General features: G+C 41.7%; 1 protein-coding gene across 1 annotated transcript in view; it reads left to right on the top strand.

The window, feature by feature from the left end:
• LOC109905280 (platelet-derived growth factor C) overlaps positions 1-17440 on the top strand; it is a 91563-nt gene that overhangs the window by 60955 nt on the left and 13168 nt on the right. The window contains exon 3 of the mRNA XM_020502562.2: positions 9694-9871. Within this exon, the coding sequence (XP_020358151.1) occupies positions 9694-9871 (178 nt within the window). The remainder of the gene's footprint in view (positions 1-9693; positions 9872-17440) is intronic.

The raw sequence follows: 17440 nt of genomic DNA, 5'->3' as shown, positions 1-17440 counted from the left end.
TCGAGGACGGCGCCCCACATCAAAATATTTTTCCACCGGCACAGGTTTCTTAAATTCACAAATAGCGATTAAATATTCACTTAGCCCCAGCTACAACATGCATGGTCATTTTGTTAGATAAAAATCCTTCTTTATATCCTAAATAGTCAGTAAAAAAATTTGCCATCGATTTGAGTAATCCACTCTTTCAACATACAGAGAGAGAAATCCAAAAAGCTACCGCTAAACTTTGTTAAACCAAGTCAAAATACGATTCTATGTAATCCTCAGATACTTGTAAAATGTAATATTTCATACAGAAAGAAGTATTTTCAATAGGAAAGCAAAATTAGCAGGTGCACGTCCTCTTCGTCGTGAGCGCATAGACTGATTTCGAACTCCTACTCCCAGTACTAAAACTCAAAATTCTTCCTCGTTTGGGAAGAAACAAGCCTGAAACCTTGAAAAAGACTGACATTTGGGACTGACATTTGCGCAGTGTGGGTTCTGTGTTTGAGTCCAGGCTCTGTCGCAGCCGGCCGCGACCGGGAGGTCCATGCACAATTGGCCTAGCGTCTCCCGGGTTACGGAGGGTTTGGCCGGTAGGGATATCCTTGTCTCATCGTGCACTAGCGACTCCTGTGGTGGGCCGGGCGCAGTGCACGCTAACCAGATCGTCAGGTGCACAGTGTTTCCTCCGACACATTGGTGTGGCTTCCGGGTTGGCTTCCGGGTTGGATGCGCGCTGTGTTAAGAAGCAGTGTGGCTTGGTTGGGTTGTGTTTCGGAGGACGCATGGCTTTCGACCTTCGTCTCTCCCGTGCCCGTACGGGAGTTATAGCGATGAGACAAGATAGTAACTACTAACAATTGGATACCACGAAATTGGGGAGAAAAGGGGGTAAAGAAGAAAAAAAGACTGACATCTAGTGGAAGCCATAGGAATTGCAATCTGGGAGCTGGATTTGGATATGCCCCTATTACATTCCATTGGAAGAGAATAATTCCACTTGGTTTTTCTTTGGATTTTCTCCTACCATATCAATTGTGTTAGTCTCATACATTATTTTAACATTTCTACAAACTTAAGTGTTTTCTATCTAGAGGTCACCGATTAATCGGAATGGCCGATTTAATTAGGGCCGATTTCAAGTTTTCCTAACAATATGTAATCGGAATTTTTGGACACTGATTATAGCCGATTACATTGCACTCCACGAGGAGACTGCTTGGTAGGCTGACTACCTGTTATGCGAGTGCAGCAAGGAGCCAAGGTAAGGTGCTAGCTAGCAGTAAACTTATCTTAACATAATCACTAGTTAACTACACATGATTGATGATATTACTAGTTTATCTAGCTTGTCCTGCGTTGCATATAATTGATGCGGTGCCTTTTAATTTATCATTGAATCACAGCCTACTTCGCCAAATGGATGATTTAACAAGCGCATTCGCGAAAAAAAGCACTGTCATTGCACCAATGTGTGCCTAACCATTAACATCAGCTCCTTTCTTAAAATCAATACACAAGTATATTTTTTTAAACCTGCATATTTAGTTAATAAAGCCTGTTAACATGAATTTCTTTGATCTAGGGAAATTGTGTCACTTCTCTTGCGTTCATTGCTGAAAGAGTCAGGGTATATGCAGCAGTTGGGCCGCCTGGCTCGTTGTGAATTAATTTGCAAAACATTTACATAATTATGACATAACATTGAAGGTTGTGCAATGTAACAGGAATATTTAGACTTATGGATGCCACCCATTAGATAAAATATGGAACGGTTCTGTATTTCACTGAAAGAATAAACGTTTTGTTTTCAAAATAATAGTTTCCGGATTTGACCATATTAAGGCTTGTATTTCCGTGTTATTATATTATAATTTAGTCTATGATTTGATAGAGCGGTCTGACTGAGCAGTGGTAGGCAGCAGCAGTCTCATAAGCATTCATTCAAACAGCACTTTCCTGCGTTTTCCAGCAGTTCTTTGCCAATGCTTCAATCATTGTGCTGTTTAAAGCCTATCAACTCCTGAGATTAGGCTGGCAATACTAAAGTACCTATTAGAACATCCAATAGTCAAAGGTATATGAAATACAAACGGTGTAGAGAGAACAAGTCCTATAACTACAACCTAAAACTTCTTAACTGGGGAATATTGAAGACTCACGTTAAAAGAAACCACCAGCCTTCATTTGTTCTGAGCAAGAAACTTAAACGTCAGATTTTTTACATGGCACATATTGCAATTTTACTTTCTTCTCCAACACTTTGTTTTTGCATTATTTAAACCAAATTGAACATGTTTCATTATTTATTTGAGACTAAATTGATTTGATTGATGTATTATATTAAGTTAAAATAAGTGTTCATTGTTCATACAGTATTGTTGTAATTGTCATTATTACAGATATATAATAATCGGATGATTTAATCGGTATCGGCTTTTTTGGTCCAGTAATCGGTATCGGCGTTGAAAAAATCTGTCGGTTGACCTTTATTTCTATTAAATGGTACCAATTATATGCACATCCTAGCTTCAGGGCCTGAGTAACAGGCAGTTTACTTTGGGCACATCAGTCAGACAGGAAGTGGAGAAAAATAGACCCTAGCCTGAAGAGGTTTTAATGCAGACAGAGAAGAGCTTCAATTTCTTAATCATAGCCTCAATTTTGTCCTGCACATGAATTGTCACACCCTGACCATAGTTTGCTTTGTATGTTTCTATGTTTTGTTTGGTTAGGGTGTGATCTGAGTGGGCATTCTATGTTGGATGTCTTGTTTGTGTATTTCTATGTCTGGCCTGATATGGTTCTCAATCAGAGGCAGGTGTTAGTCATTGTCTCTGATTGGGAACCATATTTAGGTAGCCTGGGTTTCACTATGTGTTTGTGGGTGATTGTTCCTGTCTCTGTGTTTGCACCAGATAGGGCTGTTTAGGTTTTCGCACGTTTATTGTTTTTGTTAGTTTATTCATGTATAGTGTCTTTATAAATAAAAAAAACATGAATAACCACCACGCTGCGTTTTGGTCCACCTCTCCTTCACCTAAGGAAAACCGTTACATGAATATAGTTGTGGAGTCCCTGTAATCCTAGATTCAGATCATTCAGGCGAGAAAAAACATCACCCAGATAGGCCAGTCATGTGAGAAACTCGTCATCATGCAAGCGGTCAGACAAGTGAAAATTATGGTCAGTAAAGAAAACTTTAAGCTCGTCTCTCAATTTAAAAAAAACATGTCAATATTATGCCCCTTGGTAACGCTTTTACAACATACAGAAGTGCGCTGGTTATATGGTAGCTGCCCATATCATTGCATAGTGCAGAAAATACACGAGGGTTCAGGGGCCTTGCTTCTAAAAAGTTAACAATTTTCACTGTAGTGTCCAAAACATCTTTCTAGCTGTCAGACATTCTCTTGGCAGCAAGAGCCTCTCGGTGGATGCTGCAGTGTACCCAAGTGGCGTCGGGAGCAACTGCACGTGCGTTACCACTACACTATGTCTCCCTGTTATGGCATTTGCGCCATCAGTACAGATACCAACACATCTTGACCACCAAAGTACATTTGATGTCACAAAGCTGTCCAGTACTTTAAATATATCCTCTCCTGTTGTCCTGGTTTCCAGTGGTTTGCAGAAGAGGATGTCTTCCTTAATTGACCCCCCGTAAACGTAACGGACTTATACCAGGAGCTGTGCCAGGCCCGCCACATCCGACTCATCCAGCTGTAACACACAGAATTAACTGGCTCGAATGCGAATTGTTTCAAAACATCTCCTGCCATGTCACTTATGCATCATGAAACAGTGTTGTTTGATGAAGGCATTGTCTGTGTAGTTTTTTTGGCCTTTTCCCCCAGCATTGTCCCACCCATATCCTCGGCAGCAGGAAGAATTAAAAGTATGGGGCTTGCCTGTCCTATCCACTCGGTAGCTCACCATATCAGACACTTCTAGACCCTTCTTTTTAATGGTATCTGTTGCTTTTATACATGTCTTACTACTCGAAAGTCGTCTTAATTCTCGTTCAAAAAACTCCTGTGGTTTATTTTGTTTGTTTCTAAATGACTGCGCAAGAGTGAAGGTTTCATTGAGTTGAGATAGTACTTTTGCACAAATAACACACTGTGGCTGAGGAAAGGCACTACTCCCAATATAAGTGAACCCCAAATTAATGTAGTTCTCATCATATATGCGTCTCTTAAAATGGTCCAACGTCCCTGTCTGTTCGGTGCTTTCCCGGGTAAAGGGGCAGCAGCTCTTCAGCTGCATCAGATTCACAACTGTCAGTGTCTACGCTAGCTGGGCTAACAACAAATGTAGAATGCCATTGTCATGCCATTCAACCGCTGTAATCACCTCATTTTTCAACATAATGCACGGCCCAATGTCGCAAGAATCTGTACACAATTCCTGGAAGCTGGAAATGTCCCAGTTCTTCAATGGCCTGCATACTCACCAGACATGTCAACCATTGAGCATGTTTGGGATGCTCTGGATCAGAGTGTACGACATCGTATTCCAGTTCCCACCAATATCGAACAAATTCGCATAGCCATTGAAGAGGAGTGGGGCAACATTCCACAGGCCACAATCAACAGCCTGATCAGCTCTTTGGTTCAGTATAATATTAGGTTTTGATTGAAGATCTGATAACAATCCATGTCATATATATTCAAAAATAGAGATAATCAGAAAGGGGGCAAATCATTTTTCACTGCACTGTATGTGATTACAGCATTAGCCTAATAGGCTTGTCCCAGGGTCTGCGTCAGGCCCATTATCGCTAATCGAAGGCGACTGCTGCTAATGCCACTCCCCTCCCCAACCCACCTGAGGTTGATCGCTGAACGATTACACAGGAAATGCTCAGCTCTTTTATTACCTTAATATCGACACTAAATTGTGGAGCCGCCCATTGCTTCCCGTGGAGACACTGTGAGCATTCGCCCCACCGTTCGAAACCGTTCAGTGATAGCATAGACCCTTCTCCTCAGTGAGAGGGAACTGGATGGATGGGCGGGAGTGGAGGAAAGTAAAAACGAGGGGACCATGTAGGTCAGATGCAGCTCAGTGGGGTTGTATTAGGGCTCAAGAGGGACAAAGCTCACCTCACAATAATCAAGATGGCGCCAATCAAGTTGGCTGCCATGTTATCGGCTCTTAACCAACCATGCTATTTTTTATTTTATTTTTTGCGTTGTTCGTAACTTGTTTTGTACATAATTTATGTTTTTTATATATATTTTTTATTATTGTTGTTTTTGAGGGGTGGATCAGTTTTGATGTTGTGAAGATATATACACTTTTTTAGAATATACAGTGCCTTGCGAAAGTATTCGGCCCCCTTGAACTTTGCGACCTTTTGCCACATTTCAGGCTTCAAACATAAAGATATAAAACTGTGTTTTTTTATGAAGAATCAACAACAAGTGGGACACAATCATGAAGTGGAACGACATTTATTGAATATTTCAAACTTTTTCAACAAATCAAAAAATGATCTCTGAATGATCCAATGTTGACCTAAATGACTAATGATGATGATAAATACAATCCACCTGTGTGTAATCAAGTCTCCGTATAAATGCACCTGCACTGTGATAGTCTCAGAGGTCCGTTAACTAGTGTACGTGGGACGCTAGCGTCCCATCTGGCCAACATCCAGTGAGATTACAGAGTGCCATGTTCAAATACAGAAATGCTTATTATAGAATTCTGAAAACAAAACATATTTTACATAGGTTTAAAGATGAACTTCTTGTTAAACCAACCACAGTGTCATATTTATAAAATGCTTTTCGGCATAGCCCAGTTGACAAATCATTACAAACAGTAACCAGCCAAGCAGAAGCGTTACAAAGCTCAGAAATAGAGAGAAAATGTATCCCTTACTTTTGATGATCTTCATATGGTGGCAATCAGAAGACATTCATTTACTCAATAAATGTTCCTTTTGTTCGATGAAGTGTCTTTATATCCAAAAACCTCAGTTTTGTTAGCTCATTTTCTTCAGTAATCCACAGGCTCAAACGCAGTCAAAACAATCAGAAAAAAATCCTAATTGTATCCGTAAAGTTCATAGAAACATGTCAAACGATGTTCATATTCAACCCTCAGGTTGTTTTTTAGCCTAAATGATCTATAATATTTATACCGGACAATAACGTCGTCAATACGTTATTGACGTTATTCTCGTCAATAACGTATTGACGACAATACGTTATTGAAGGTAAACAAGAAATGCACATGCGCATGAAAAAGCTCTGCGACACGGTAGTCCACTCGTTCAGACTGGTCTTACTCCCTCAAGCCTGAAACAATTTCTAAAGGAGGGTGACATCTAGTGGAAGGCATAGGAACTGCAAATCGAGTCCTAAGTCAATGGATACTGTAATGGCATTGAATAGAAAAAATATATATAAAAAAAAAAATAAAGAAAAATACTTCCTGAATGGATTTTTCTCAGGTTTTCGCCTGCTAAATCAGTTCTGTTATACTCACAGACACTATTTTAACAGTTTTGGAAACTTTAGAGTGTTTTCAATCCAAATCTACCAGTTATATGCATATCATATCTTCTGGGCCGGAGTAGCATGCTTTTCATCCAAAACTCTGATTGCTGCCCCCTACCCTAGAAGTGTTAAGTTTATTCAGAAGATAACTGCTCTATAAATATTCTTCCATGGTGCCCCGACTTTCTAGTTAATTATATTTACATGATTAGCTCAATCAGGTAATATTAATTACAGAGAAAGGATTTTACAGAATTGCATGTCATATCACTTAATCCGGCATAGCCAAAGACACAACAGCTGTGATGCTTTACAAAAGTACTGAACCTTTCTATTCTCTTAGCTTCTACAGATTGAGAATTAAAGAAAAAATGTTGCTAAAATAATTATATTATTGATTGATTGACTATGACTTTTCAGATCAGCCACTATTGCTATCTGCAGCGTTTAGTTCTAGGTAAATGTTGCTGCTACCGAAAATAGCTTCTGGACATTAGAACTGAGATTACTCACCTCAGACTAGACAGTTTTTCTTCAATGAGTCGGTACGAGAGGGATATACTACAGACACCTGACCAGTCCCAGATCCCCGTCATTCGCTGGAGAAGGAAACAGATTTTCCATCCTGCTAATGTTAAATCGCTGGAAAATTAATGGGAAGAACTGAACGCACATATGTCCTACCAACGGGACATTAATAACTGTAATATCTTATGTTTCACCGAGTTGTTGCTGAACGACAACATTAAGAAAATACAGCTGGGGGGGTTGTACACTATCGACAGGATAGAACAGCAACATCTGGTAAGACACGGGGCGGGGGCCTATACATATATGTAAACAACAGCTGGTGCACGATATCTAAGAAAGTCTCAAGGTTTTTCTCGCCTGAGGTACAGTCTCTCAGATGTTAAGCTGTAGACCACACTATCAACCTAGAGAGTTTTCATCTGTATTTTTCGTAGCTGTCTACCTACCACCACAGACCGATGCTGGCACTCAATGAGCTGTATACCACCATAAGCAAACAGGAAAACGCTCATCCAGAGGTGGCGCTCCTAGTGGCCGTGGATTTTAATGCAGGGAGTTTTACATCATTTCTATCAGCATGTTAAATGTGCAACCAGAGGGGAAAAAAATTCTAGACCAACTTTACTCCACACACAGAGATGCGTACAAAGCTCTCCCTCACCCTCCATTTGGCAAATGTTTACAAGCAAAAATGAAAACGGGAAGCACCAGTGGCTGTTTTGTTAGCACAGACTGGAATATGTTCCGGGATTCTTCCGATGGCTTTGAGGAGTACACCACATCAGTCACTGGCTTTATCAATAAGTGCATCGAGGACGTCGTCCCTACAGTGACTGTACGTCCATACCCCAACCAGAAGCAATGGATTACAGGCAACATTCGCACTGAGCTAAAGGGCAGGGCTGCCGCTTTCAAGGAGCGAGACTCTAACCCGGACGCTTATAAGAAATCCCGCTATGCCCTCCGTAGAACCATCAAAAAGGGAAGCGGCAATACAGGACTAAGATCGAATCGTACTACACCGGCCCCAACACTCCTCGGATGTGGCAGGGCTTGCAAACTATTACACACTACAAATGGAAGCACAGACGAGAGCTGTCCAGTGACACTAGACACACATACTCATTCAAGGGTTTAATTTTATTTTATTTTTACTATTTTCTACATTGTAGAATAATTATCAAGACATAAACTATGAAATAACACATATGGAAACATTTTGATTCTTCATAGCCACCCTTTGTCTTGATGACAGCTTTGCACACGCTTGGGATTCTCTCAACCAGCTTCATGAGGTAGTCACCTGGAATGCATTTCAATTAACAGGTTAAAAGTACATTTGTGGAATTTCTTGTTTGAGGCAATCAGTTGTGTTGTGACAAGGTACGGGTGATATACAGAAGATAGCCCTATTTGGTAAAAGACCAAGTCCGTATTATGCCAAGAACAGCTCAAATAAGCAAAGAGAAATGACAGCACATCATTACTTTAAGACATGAAGGTCAGTCCATCCAGAATATTTCAAGAACTTTGAAAGTTTCTTCAAGTGCAGTCGCAAAACCCATCAAGCACTATGATGAAACTGGCTCTCATGAGGACCGCCACAGGAAAGGAAGACTCCGTTACCTCTTCTACAGAGTATAAATTCATTAGAATTAACTGCAGCCCAAATAAATGCTTCACAGAGTTCAAGTAACAGACACATCTCAACATCAACTGTTCAGAGGAGACTGTGTGAATCAGGCCTTCAAGGTTGATTTGCTGCAAGGAAACCACTACTAAAGGACACCAGTAAGAACACGAGCAATGGACATTAGACCGGTGGAAATGTGTTCTTTGGTCTGGAGTCCAAATTTGAGATGTTTGGTTCTAACCGCTGTGTCTTTGTGAGATGCAGAGTAGGTGAACGGATGCTCTCTGCATGCGTGGTTCCCGCCGTGAAGCATGAAAGAGAAGGCACAATCCCAGGCACACTTAACCACCATGGCTACCACCGCATTCTGCAGCGGTACGCCATCCCATCTGGTTTGCATTTAGTGGGATTATCATTTTTTTCTTCAACATCACAATGACCCAACACCTCCAGGCTGTGTAATGGCTATTTGACCAACAATGAGAGTGATGGAGTGCTGCATCATATGACCTGTTTTCAACAATCAGCTGACCTCAACCCAAGTTAGATGGTTTGGGATGAGATGGACCGCAGAGTGAAGGAATAGTAGCCAACAAGTGCTCAGCATATGTGGGAACTCCTTCAAGACTGTTGGAAAAGAATTCCAGGTGAAGCTGGGTGAGAGAATGCCAAGAGTGTGCAAAGCTGTCATCAATGCAAAGAGTGGCTACTTTGAAGGTTTTAAAATAAAAATATATATTTGGATGTGTTAAACACTTCTTTGAATACTACACTCCATATGTGTTATTTCATAGTTTTGATGTCGTCGCTATTATTCTACAATGTAGAAAGAAGAACCCTTTTAATGATTAGGTGTGTCTAAACATTTGATTGGTACTGTATATGCAGTAAGTGCTTGCTTTCATTACATGGCCACTTTGTCTCATCTCCAATGTGAATTCATGGGACTACACACATTGAGCCAAAGCTCTCCTTTTTCTTTCTCTCTCTGTCTCTCTCGTTCTTTCTTTCTCTTTGGCCTTTTTCCAGGTATGATTTTGTGGAGCTCGAGGAGCCATCCGAGGACACCATCCTGGGCCGCTGGTGCGGGTCCCAGGTACCCGCCAGCCACATGTCCAAAGGCGGTCAGATCCGGGTGAGATTCAGATCTGATGAGTACTTCCCCTCCGAGCCTGGCTTCAGCATTCACTACTCCCTGCTCCCCATGGTAAGCCTTAAGTCATCTTTCCTCTGAGCACATAAACGGCACACGCTCCCTCACATAATAACCTATTATGTAACGGCCACTGCTATTCTGTATGTGTAAACCTCTCTCGACGTGTTTGTTTTGTCCTGCATTCATAGCTAAGTGCTGTTGTGATAGAAAACGTGACCTGGATTGCTGTTTGAGGCACCTGTGTGATTGTCTCGCTCTGGCACTGCTGTCGATCCAATCAGACAAGGTTTCAAAAAGAGGAGGATGGTGGTGGAGTGTTAATGGTGTTGGGTGAGATTGAGATTGAGCTCGGCCCAGATGGCGTCTAGACTCTCAGACACAGCATGGCCCGCTGACCCTGGTTGGATTCAATCCATGTCTTATTCCTCTCTTCCTACTGGATATAAAAGGTGGATTAAAGAGCTGGAAAAGTGGCTCTTTTTCGCTGATTCTTCCATCCTTTCTCGGTTCAGGAGGTGTGGCAGTAATCCCAATTTAGTTCATGAAAGATCACACAACTTTGGATCACACCGCTGTCACTGTCTGTTTACATCCTATGCCTCGCATCTTATTAGTCTCTCCTCTCTCTTTTTTTACTCTCTCCCCCATTTTCCCCATCCTCCCCCCTCCCCTCACTCTTTCTCTCCTTTTTCTCTATGTCCTCATCCCAGACCACATATACATATATAGAGCCCCCTTCATACCCACACCTTTCACTTGCAAATGCCCAGAGATACACTGAAAGTGAAGGCTGCTGTTTTAACCTGTCATGTTGCAGTTGTGTGCGCCTCACTCTTAGCAAACAGCTCTTCCCTTCATTAATCCGCAATGGCCTGCGGCGCAGTGAAATAGTTTCTGTTCCTGACGAGCACCAATGGCAAAAGGAGGTCAGCAACGGTGCTATTTTTTGTCTGTTTGACCTTTTTTTAATTTTTTGTCAGCGGAACAGGCAGGATTTGGTTTATAATTACCACATTATTTCAATTGGTTTTATTGACTCTGTTCCCTTTGGTAGATGAGTTGACAGTTCTTGAAAGACAGCGACCCGGCTCTACTTATATTAAGTGGTTTCTGACACCGTCCCAGTTAGAGGGGAATAAAGCAGTTAACACACAGGAACTTTATTCACACACAGGAACTTTATTCGCACACAGGAGAAGATGAACATGGGGATGGTTTGTAAAGGTATATGGCAATGGACATGGGGATGGTTTGTAAAGGTATGTGGCAATGTACAAGGGAATGAAAAGTGGGAAAACTAGTAGAATGGTTCTGTAAGGGACAGAAACGGGTAATGAATACACACAAGCCGAATGAATACACCAAGGCACAAATGCACAGATACAGAATCTTACAGAATATAGTAGTATTACATGTAAAAGGACTGTATAGATTGCATATGCCACCTCAAGAGTATTACACCACACAATCAATTCTCCAAATAGAAGTAAATAACAATGATAAACACGAAACAAATGTCACACAATTCACTTTGGGCATGCGCACCAGCCCACGAGTCCAGCGATACTATATGAGTAGGCAAGTGGAGGATGCTGAGGGAAGGATGGCTCATAATAATTACTGGAACGACGTGAATGGAATGGCAGCAAAACACATGTGTTTGATGTATTTTGATACCATTCTACCGATTTTTAGCTGTCACCATCCTCCTGTGGAGCGAGTCCAGTTGTTGATGGGCAGAGACAAATATGTTGCTCTCTGCCACTACTTGAGGGAGACTGCAAGTATTGTGTGTCTTGCAGAGTCAAGAGGATGGGCAGATGTCCAGCCCCCTTAAAAAGCAGACATTGTATATCCCGGTCACTACAAAGATACACGCGTCCTTCCTAACTCAATTGCTGGAGAGGAAGGAAACCACTCAGAGATTTCACCATGAGCCCAGTGATGACTTTAACATAGTTTGTTTTTAAATTACTTTGATAGGAGAAAACTGAGGATGGATCAACAGCATTGTAGTTACAAACCAGCTTCACCTGGAATGCTTTTCCTAAAGTCTTAAAGGAGTTCCCACATACGCTGAGCACTTGTTTGCTGCTTTTCCTTCACTCTGCAGTCCAACTCATCCCAAACCATCTCAATTGGGTTGAGGTTGGGTAATTGTGGAGGCCAGGTCATCTGATGCAGCAATCCATCACTCTCCTTCTTCATCAAATAGCCCTTACACAGTGTGTTGGGCCATTGTCCCATTGAAAAACAAATCATAGTCCCACTAAGCGCAAACCAGATGAGATGGCATATCGCTGAAGAATGATGTGGTAGCCATGCTGGTTAAGTGTGCCTGGAATTCTTAATAAATCAAAAACAGTGTCACCAGCAAAGCACCCCCATACCATCACACCACCACCTCCGTGCTTCACGGTGGGAAACACACATGCGGAGAACATCCGTTCACCTACTCTGCGTCTCACATAGACACAGAGTATCGCAGAGTCCTTTGAACTCATCAGATCAAAGGACAGATTTCCACTGGTCTAATGTCCATTGCTCGTGCTTCTTGGCCCAAGCAAGTCTCTTCCTCTTATTGGTGTCCTTTTTAGTAGTGGTTTATTTGCATGAATTCAACCATGAATGCCTGATTCACGTCTCCTCCTCTGAACAGTTGATGTTGAGATGTGTCTGTTACTTACTGCCATTTATTTGGGCTGCTATTTCTGAGGCTGGTAACTCTAATGAACTTATCCTCTGCAGTAGAGGTAACTCTGGGTCTTCTTTCCTGTGGCGGTCCTCATGATAGCCAGTTTCATCATAGTGCTTGATGGGTTTTGCAACTGCACTTGAAGAAACTTTCAAAGTTCTTGAAATATTCCGTATTGACTGACATTCATGTCTTAAAGTAATGATGGACTGTAATTTCTCTTTGCTTATTTGAACTGCTCTTGCCATAATATGGTGGCTCAAGAAGGTGTCTTTTACACAGGTAACAAACTGAGATTAGGAGCACTCCTTTTAAGAGTGTGCTCCTAATCTCAGCTCGTTACCTGCATAAAAGACACCTGGGAGCCAGAAATCTTTATGATTGAGAGGTGTTCAAATACTTATTTCCCTCATTAAAATGCAAATCAATTTCTAAAAATGTTTACATGTGTTTTTCTGGATTTTTGCTGTTGTTATTCTGTCTCTCACTGTTCAAATAAACCTACCATTAAAATGATTGACTGATCATTTCTTTGTCAGGGGGCAAACGTACAAAATCAGCAGGGGATCAAATACTTTTTCCCCTCACTGTACATATCCCAACCGGAAGCCTTGGATTACAGTCAACATCCACACCGAGTTAAAGGCTTGAGCTGCCGCTTTCATGGAGCGGGACACTAATCCGGACGCTTATAAGAAATCCCTCTATGCCCTCAGACAAACTATCAAACAGGCAGAGCGTCAATATAGGACTAAGATTGAATCCTACTACACCGGCTCAGACTCTTGTCAGATTTGGCAGGGCTTGCAAGCTATTATGGACTACAAAGGGAAACCCAGCTGCGAGCTGCCCAGTGATGCGAGCCTACCAGATGAGCTAAATGCCTTTTATGCTCACTTCGAGGCAAGCAACACTGAAGCATGCATGAGAGCACCAGCTGTTCCGGACGACGGTGTGATCACACTCTTGGTAGCTGATGTGAGCAAGACCTTTAAACAGGTCAACATTCACAAGGCCGCAGGACCAGACGGATTACCAGGGTGTGTACTGGTATGGGGTGTGTACTGGTGTACCAGGGTGTGTCTTCACTGACATTTTCAACCTCTCCCTGACCGAGTCTGTAGTACCTACTTGTTTCAAGCAGAGCACCATAGTCCCTGTGCCCAATGATGCGAAGGTAACCTGCCTAAATTAGGCTACACCGGGGCTGCAGGGTAGCCTAGTGGTTAGAGCGTTGGACTAGTAACCCAAAGGTTGCAAGTTCAAATCCCCGAGCTGACAAAGTAAATCTGTTGTTCTGCCCCTGAACAGGCAGTTAACCCACTGTTCCTAGGCCGTCATTGAAAATAAGAATTTGTTCTTAACTGACATGCCTAGTTAAATAAAGGTCAAAAATAAAAAGTATAATGTTTGAATGACTACCGCCTGTAACACTCATGTCAGTAGCCATAAAGTGCCTTTGAAAGGCTGGTCATGGCTTACATCTACACCTTCATCCCGGAAATCCTAGACCCACTCCAATTCACGTACCGCCCCAACAGATCCAGAGATGACACAATCTCAATTCCACTCTACACTGCCCTTTCCCACCTGGATAAAAGGAACACCAATGTGAGAATGCTGTTCATTGACTACAGGTCAGCGTTCAACACCATGGTGCCCACAAAGCTCATCACTAAGCTAAGGTCCCTGGGACTAAACACCTCCCTCTTCAACTTCCTGACAGGCCGCCCCCAGGTGGTGAGGGTAGGTAACAACACATCTGCAATGCTGATTCTCAACACCGGGGCCCCTCATGGGTGTGTGCTTAGTCCCCTCCTGTACTCCTGACACAACAGCCTGATCACCGACAACGATGAGCCTATAGGGAGGTGGTCAGAGACTTGTCCATGTGGTGCCAGGGAAACAATCTATCCCTCAATGTGAGCAAGACAAAGGAGATGATAGTGGACTACAAGGAAACAGACTGGGCTGAAGTAGAGTAGGTCAAGAGTTTCAAGTTCCTTGGTGTCCACATCACCAAGAAACTATCATGGTCCAAACACACCAAGACAGTCGTGAAGAGGGCACAACACCTTTTCCCCCTCAGGAGACTGAAAATATTTGGCATGGGTCCCCAGATCCTTAAAAAGATCTACAGCTGCACCATCGAGCTGCACCATCACCGCTTGGTACAGGGGTAGTGTGTACGGCCCAATACATCACTGGGGCCAAGCTCCCTGCCATCCAGGACCTGTATACTAGGCGGTGTCAGAGGAAGGCCAGTCACCCAAGTCGTAGACTGTTATATTTGCTACCGCATGGCAAGCGGTACCGGAGCACCAAGTCTAGGTCCAAAATGCTCCTTTAACAGCTTCTACCCCCAAGACATAAGACTGCTGAACAATTAATCAAATCGCCACCCAGACTATTCACTTTACCCCTACCTACATGTACAAATTACCTCGACTAACCTATACATCCGCACATTGACTCAGTACCCCCTGTATATAGTCTCGTTATTGTTACAATCTTATTGTTACGTTTTATTTGATTTTTTTATGTTAATTTTAGTAAATATTTTCTTAACCAACAACGCAGTTCAAGAAATAGAGTTAAGTGCTTGTAAGTAAGCATTTCACGGTAAGGTCTAAGGCCTGTTGTATTCGGCGCTTGTGACAAATAAAATTTGATATGATTCACCTGTTCAGTCTGTCATGGAAAGAGCAGGTTTTCCTAATGTTTTGTACAGTCAGTGTATATAATCACCACTCATACAATGCAAGGTAGACCATAGACATTGTCTGAAAGACCAGATGGGACTTGATATTTGTTCGGTTCTTCTCCTTTATCTCTAAGCCAAATATCATGGGAGAGATAGTTATAAAGCAGATAGATTTACGGAGAATAAGGATCTCACAGATTTGAAGGTTTTGGTACCCTTTTACAGAATAATGTACGCAATGACTTCTGTCAATCCATAGAGAATAGTTACCCCAAAACCTTTAATATCTGGCCCACCAACATCAACTTTCATTGCTTAGAATCCCATCCAAGCACTACAGAAGTTCTAAGATGGGGAATTAATCTATATTATTTATGGATGTGAAAGTTATGAGGGTAGAGAAGATGACAGCTTACAGTACTTCTACTCTAGTATGTTTTTATTCACAAATCACAGATCATTTTAACGATCTCAGATCTGAACCCTAAACCGCCAGGTAAACTTTTCTGTATTCTGCATCAATCCTAATCAGAGCGAAAATTTGTAAATGCTAATTATCTTATCAAATATTATCTTACACAATATACAACACTATGCTTTAGGCACTCCAAATCTCTAAATCCATAACCGAGTAAGAATCCAGTTTGCTGTAGGATTTGTGCCTCCTTAAACATTGGTTCCCAAATTTGTTTTTCCTCTGTGGTATTTACAGTTGTATATTTTTCTTGTAGAACTGTTCTGTTCTAGAGAAGGAGGTGTGTTTTGGCTTCGTCTCCGGCATAGGGTGCACATCAAAAGAGTTGTGGCTGGATCATGAGGTGCTATTTATAATGTCCAATGGAGGGGAATATATATTGTAGAACCTACAATTCTGCTGCCTGCTGTCTTCTCCATGGTACTGATGCATTTTAGGGGTGTGGTCATTTTGTTTCTTTCCCAATTGACATTTCATTTTGGAGTCTGTGGTAGTACCATACATCATAAGCTATAGAAACAGGAGATTCTGTCTGTATAATGAAGTCATGTGGATAGGATATAAAAACTACCTGACAGAAAATTGTATATTCGCGACGGAATCATTGATCTTCATGAATGTTTAGGCTTCACCTGAGAAGGTGATTGCTTGGGACTTGACTTCTTTACACTACTCTAACCGCACTTCCATCCACAGTTCGTGTAATATCATGCCATATAAAAAAAATCACAAAATGTGATGCAAAATGGTATGGTGTCTTTTTGTGTCTAAAATGTAATATGTGAGAAATGGCAAATCAGTCATGCGACTCGTTGGGATGGCATGCAGTTTATTAGGCTGGAGATTAAATAAATGATGATGAACTTCACTGGGTGGTGCAAGGTGATGCGCTTGAGGCTCCTTTCCAATAAATATTGAGGATCTTATTCTGGTGACATGATGATCGATGCTTGCAACTGTTTTTCTGACAGCTATCGGTAGAGTGGAAAATGCAATGGAAACACATTGAACATTTAGATTTTTATTCGCCATGTGAGATTTTTGTGTGCTACGTCATCGCGCACTGACTTTTACCCGCAACAAGTCAGTTTGGTGGAAACACACCACTGGTGGGAAAATTCACATTTTCTTTCTGCAGATTTTTTAAATATTCGCATGAAAATCTGTCGCCAATTGGATGGAAACCGATAGTGCGATTGAATCAATTCTATTTAGTTTTTCCCAAATGTAGTTTTTTCTCCATTATGTTTTTCCAGGTTTCAATTTTTTTTCAGGTTTTCTCTGTCAGTCACACTTAGATGATTATTAAGTCCACAACAGTGCTTAAACCATATCAGGAGACTACTTTTCAGGTCTGGGAAAAGTCTAATGCATTTTGTGGTATGGTTACCTTTTAATTGATCTGTGCACCAGCCATAGACCGTTGTTTGGTTAGCAATATTTCTGTAGCGCTCATGTGATTAGAGTTTGCAAAACAAATGTCCACTGGATTGATGCAAATTGATGCAAAAACTACTTTGTAGTTAATACTAAATTGAGAAGGCTTTTGGAAACGGCAGTGGTAGAAAAACGGACACACCAGACAGTGCCTTTGCCTCTTCAGAAAGTTGAAGGAAATTATGAATCACTGCTGCATTTTGTTCATGTCATGGCAAATTACTGCAATTACTGCAAGTTCAATACATTTAGGTGATTTCCTACTAAGTTCAATACATTTTAATGTCTGGATTCTGTGTTTCTGTCCTC

The sequence above is a fragment of the Oncorhynchus kisutch genome, linkage group LG15 (genome assembly GCF_002021735.2).
Source record: "Oncorhynchus kisutch isolate 150728-3 linkage group LG15, Okis_V2, whole genome shotgun sequence".
NCBI lineage: Eukaryota > Metazoa > Chordata > Actinopteri > Salmoniformes > Salmonidae > Oncorhynchus > Oncorhynchus kisutch.
Note: the sequence above shows the minus strand (reverse complement) of the source record. Positions and strands in the feature narration are given on the sequence as shown.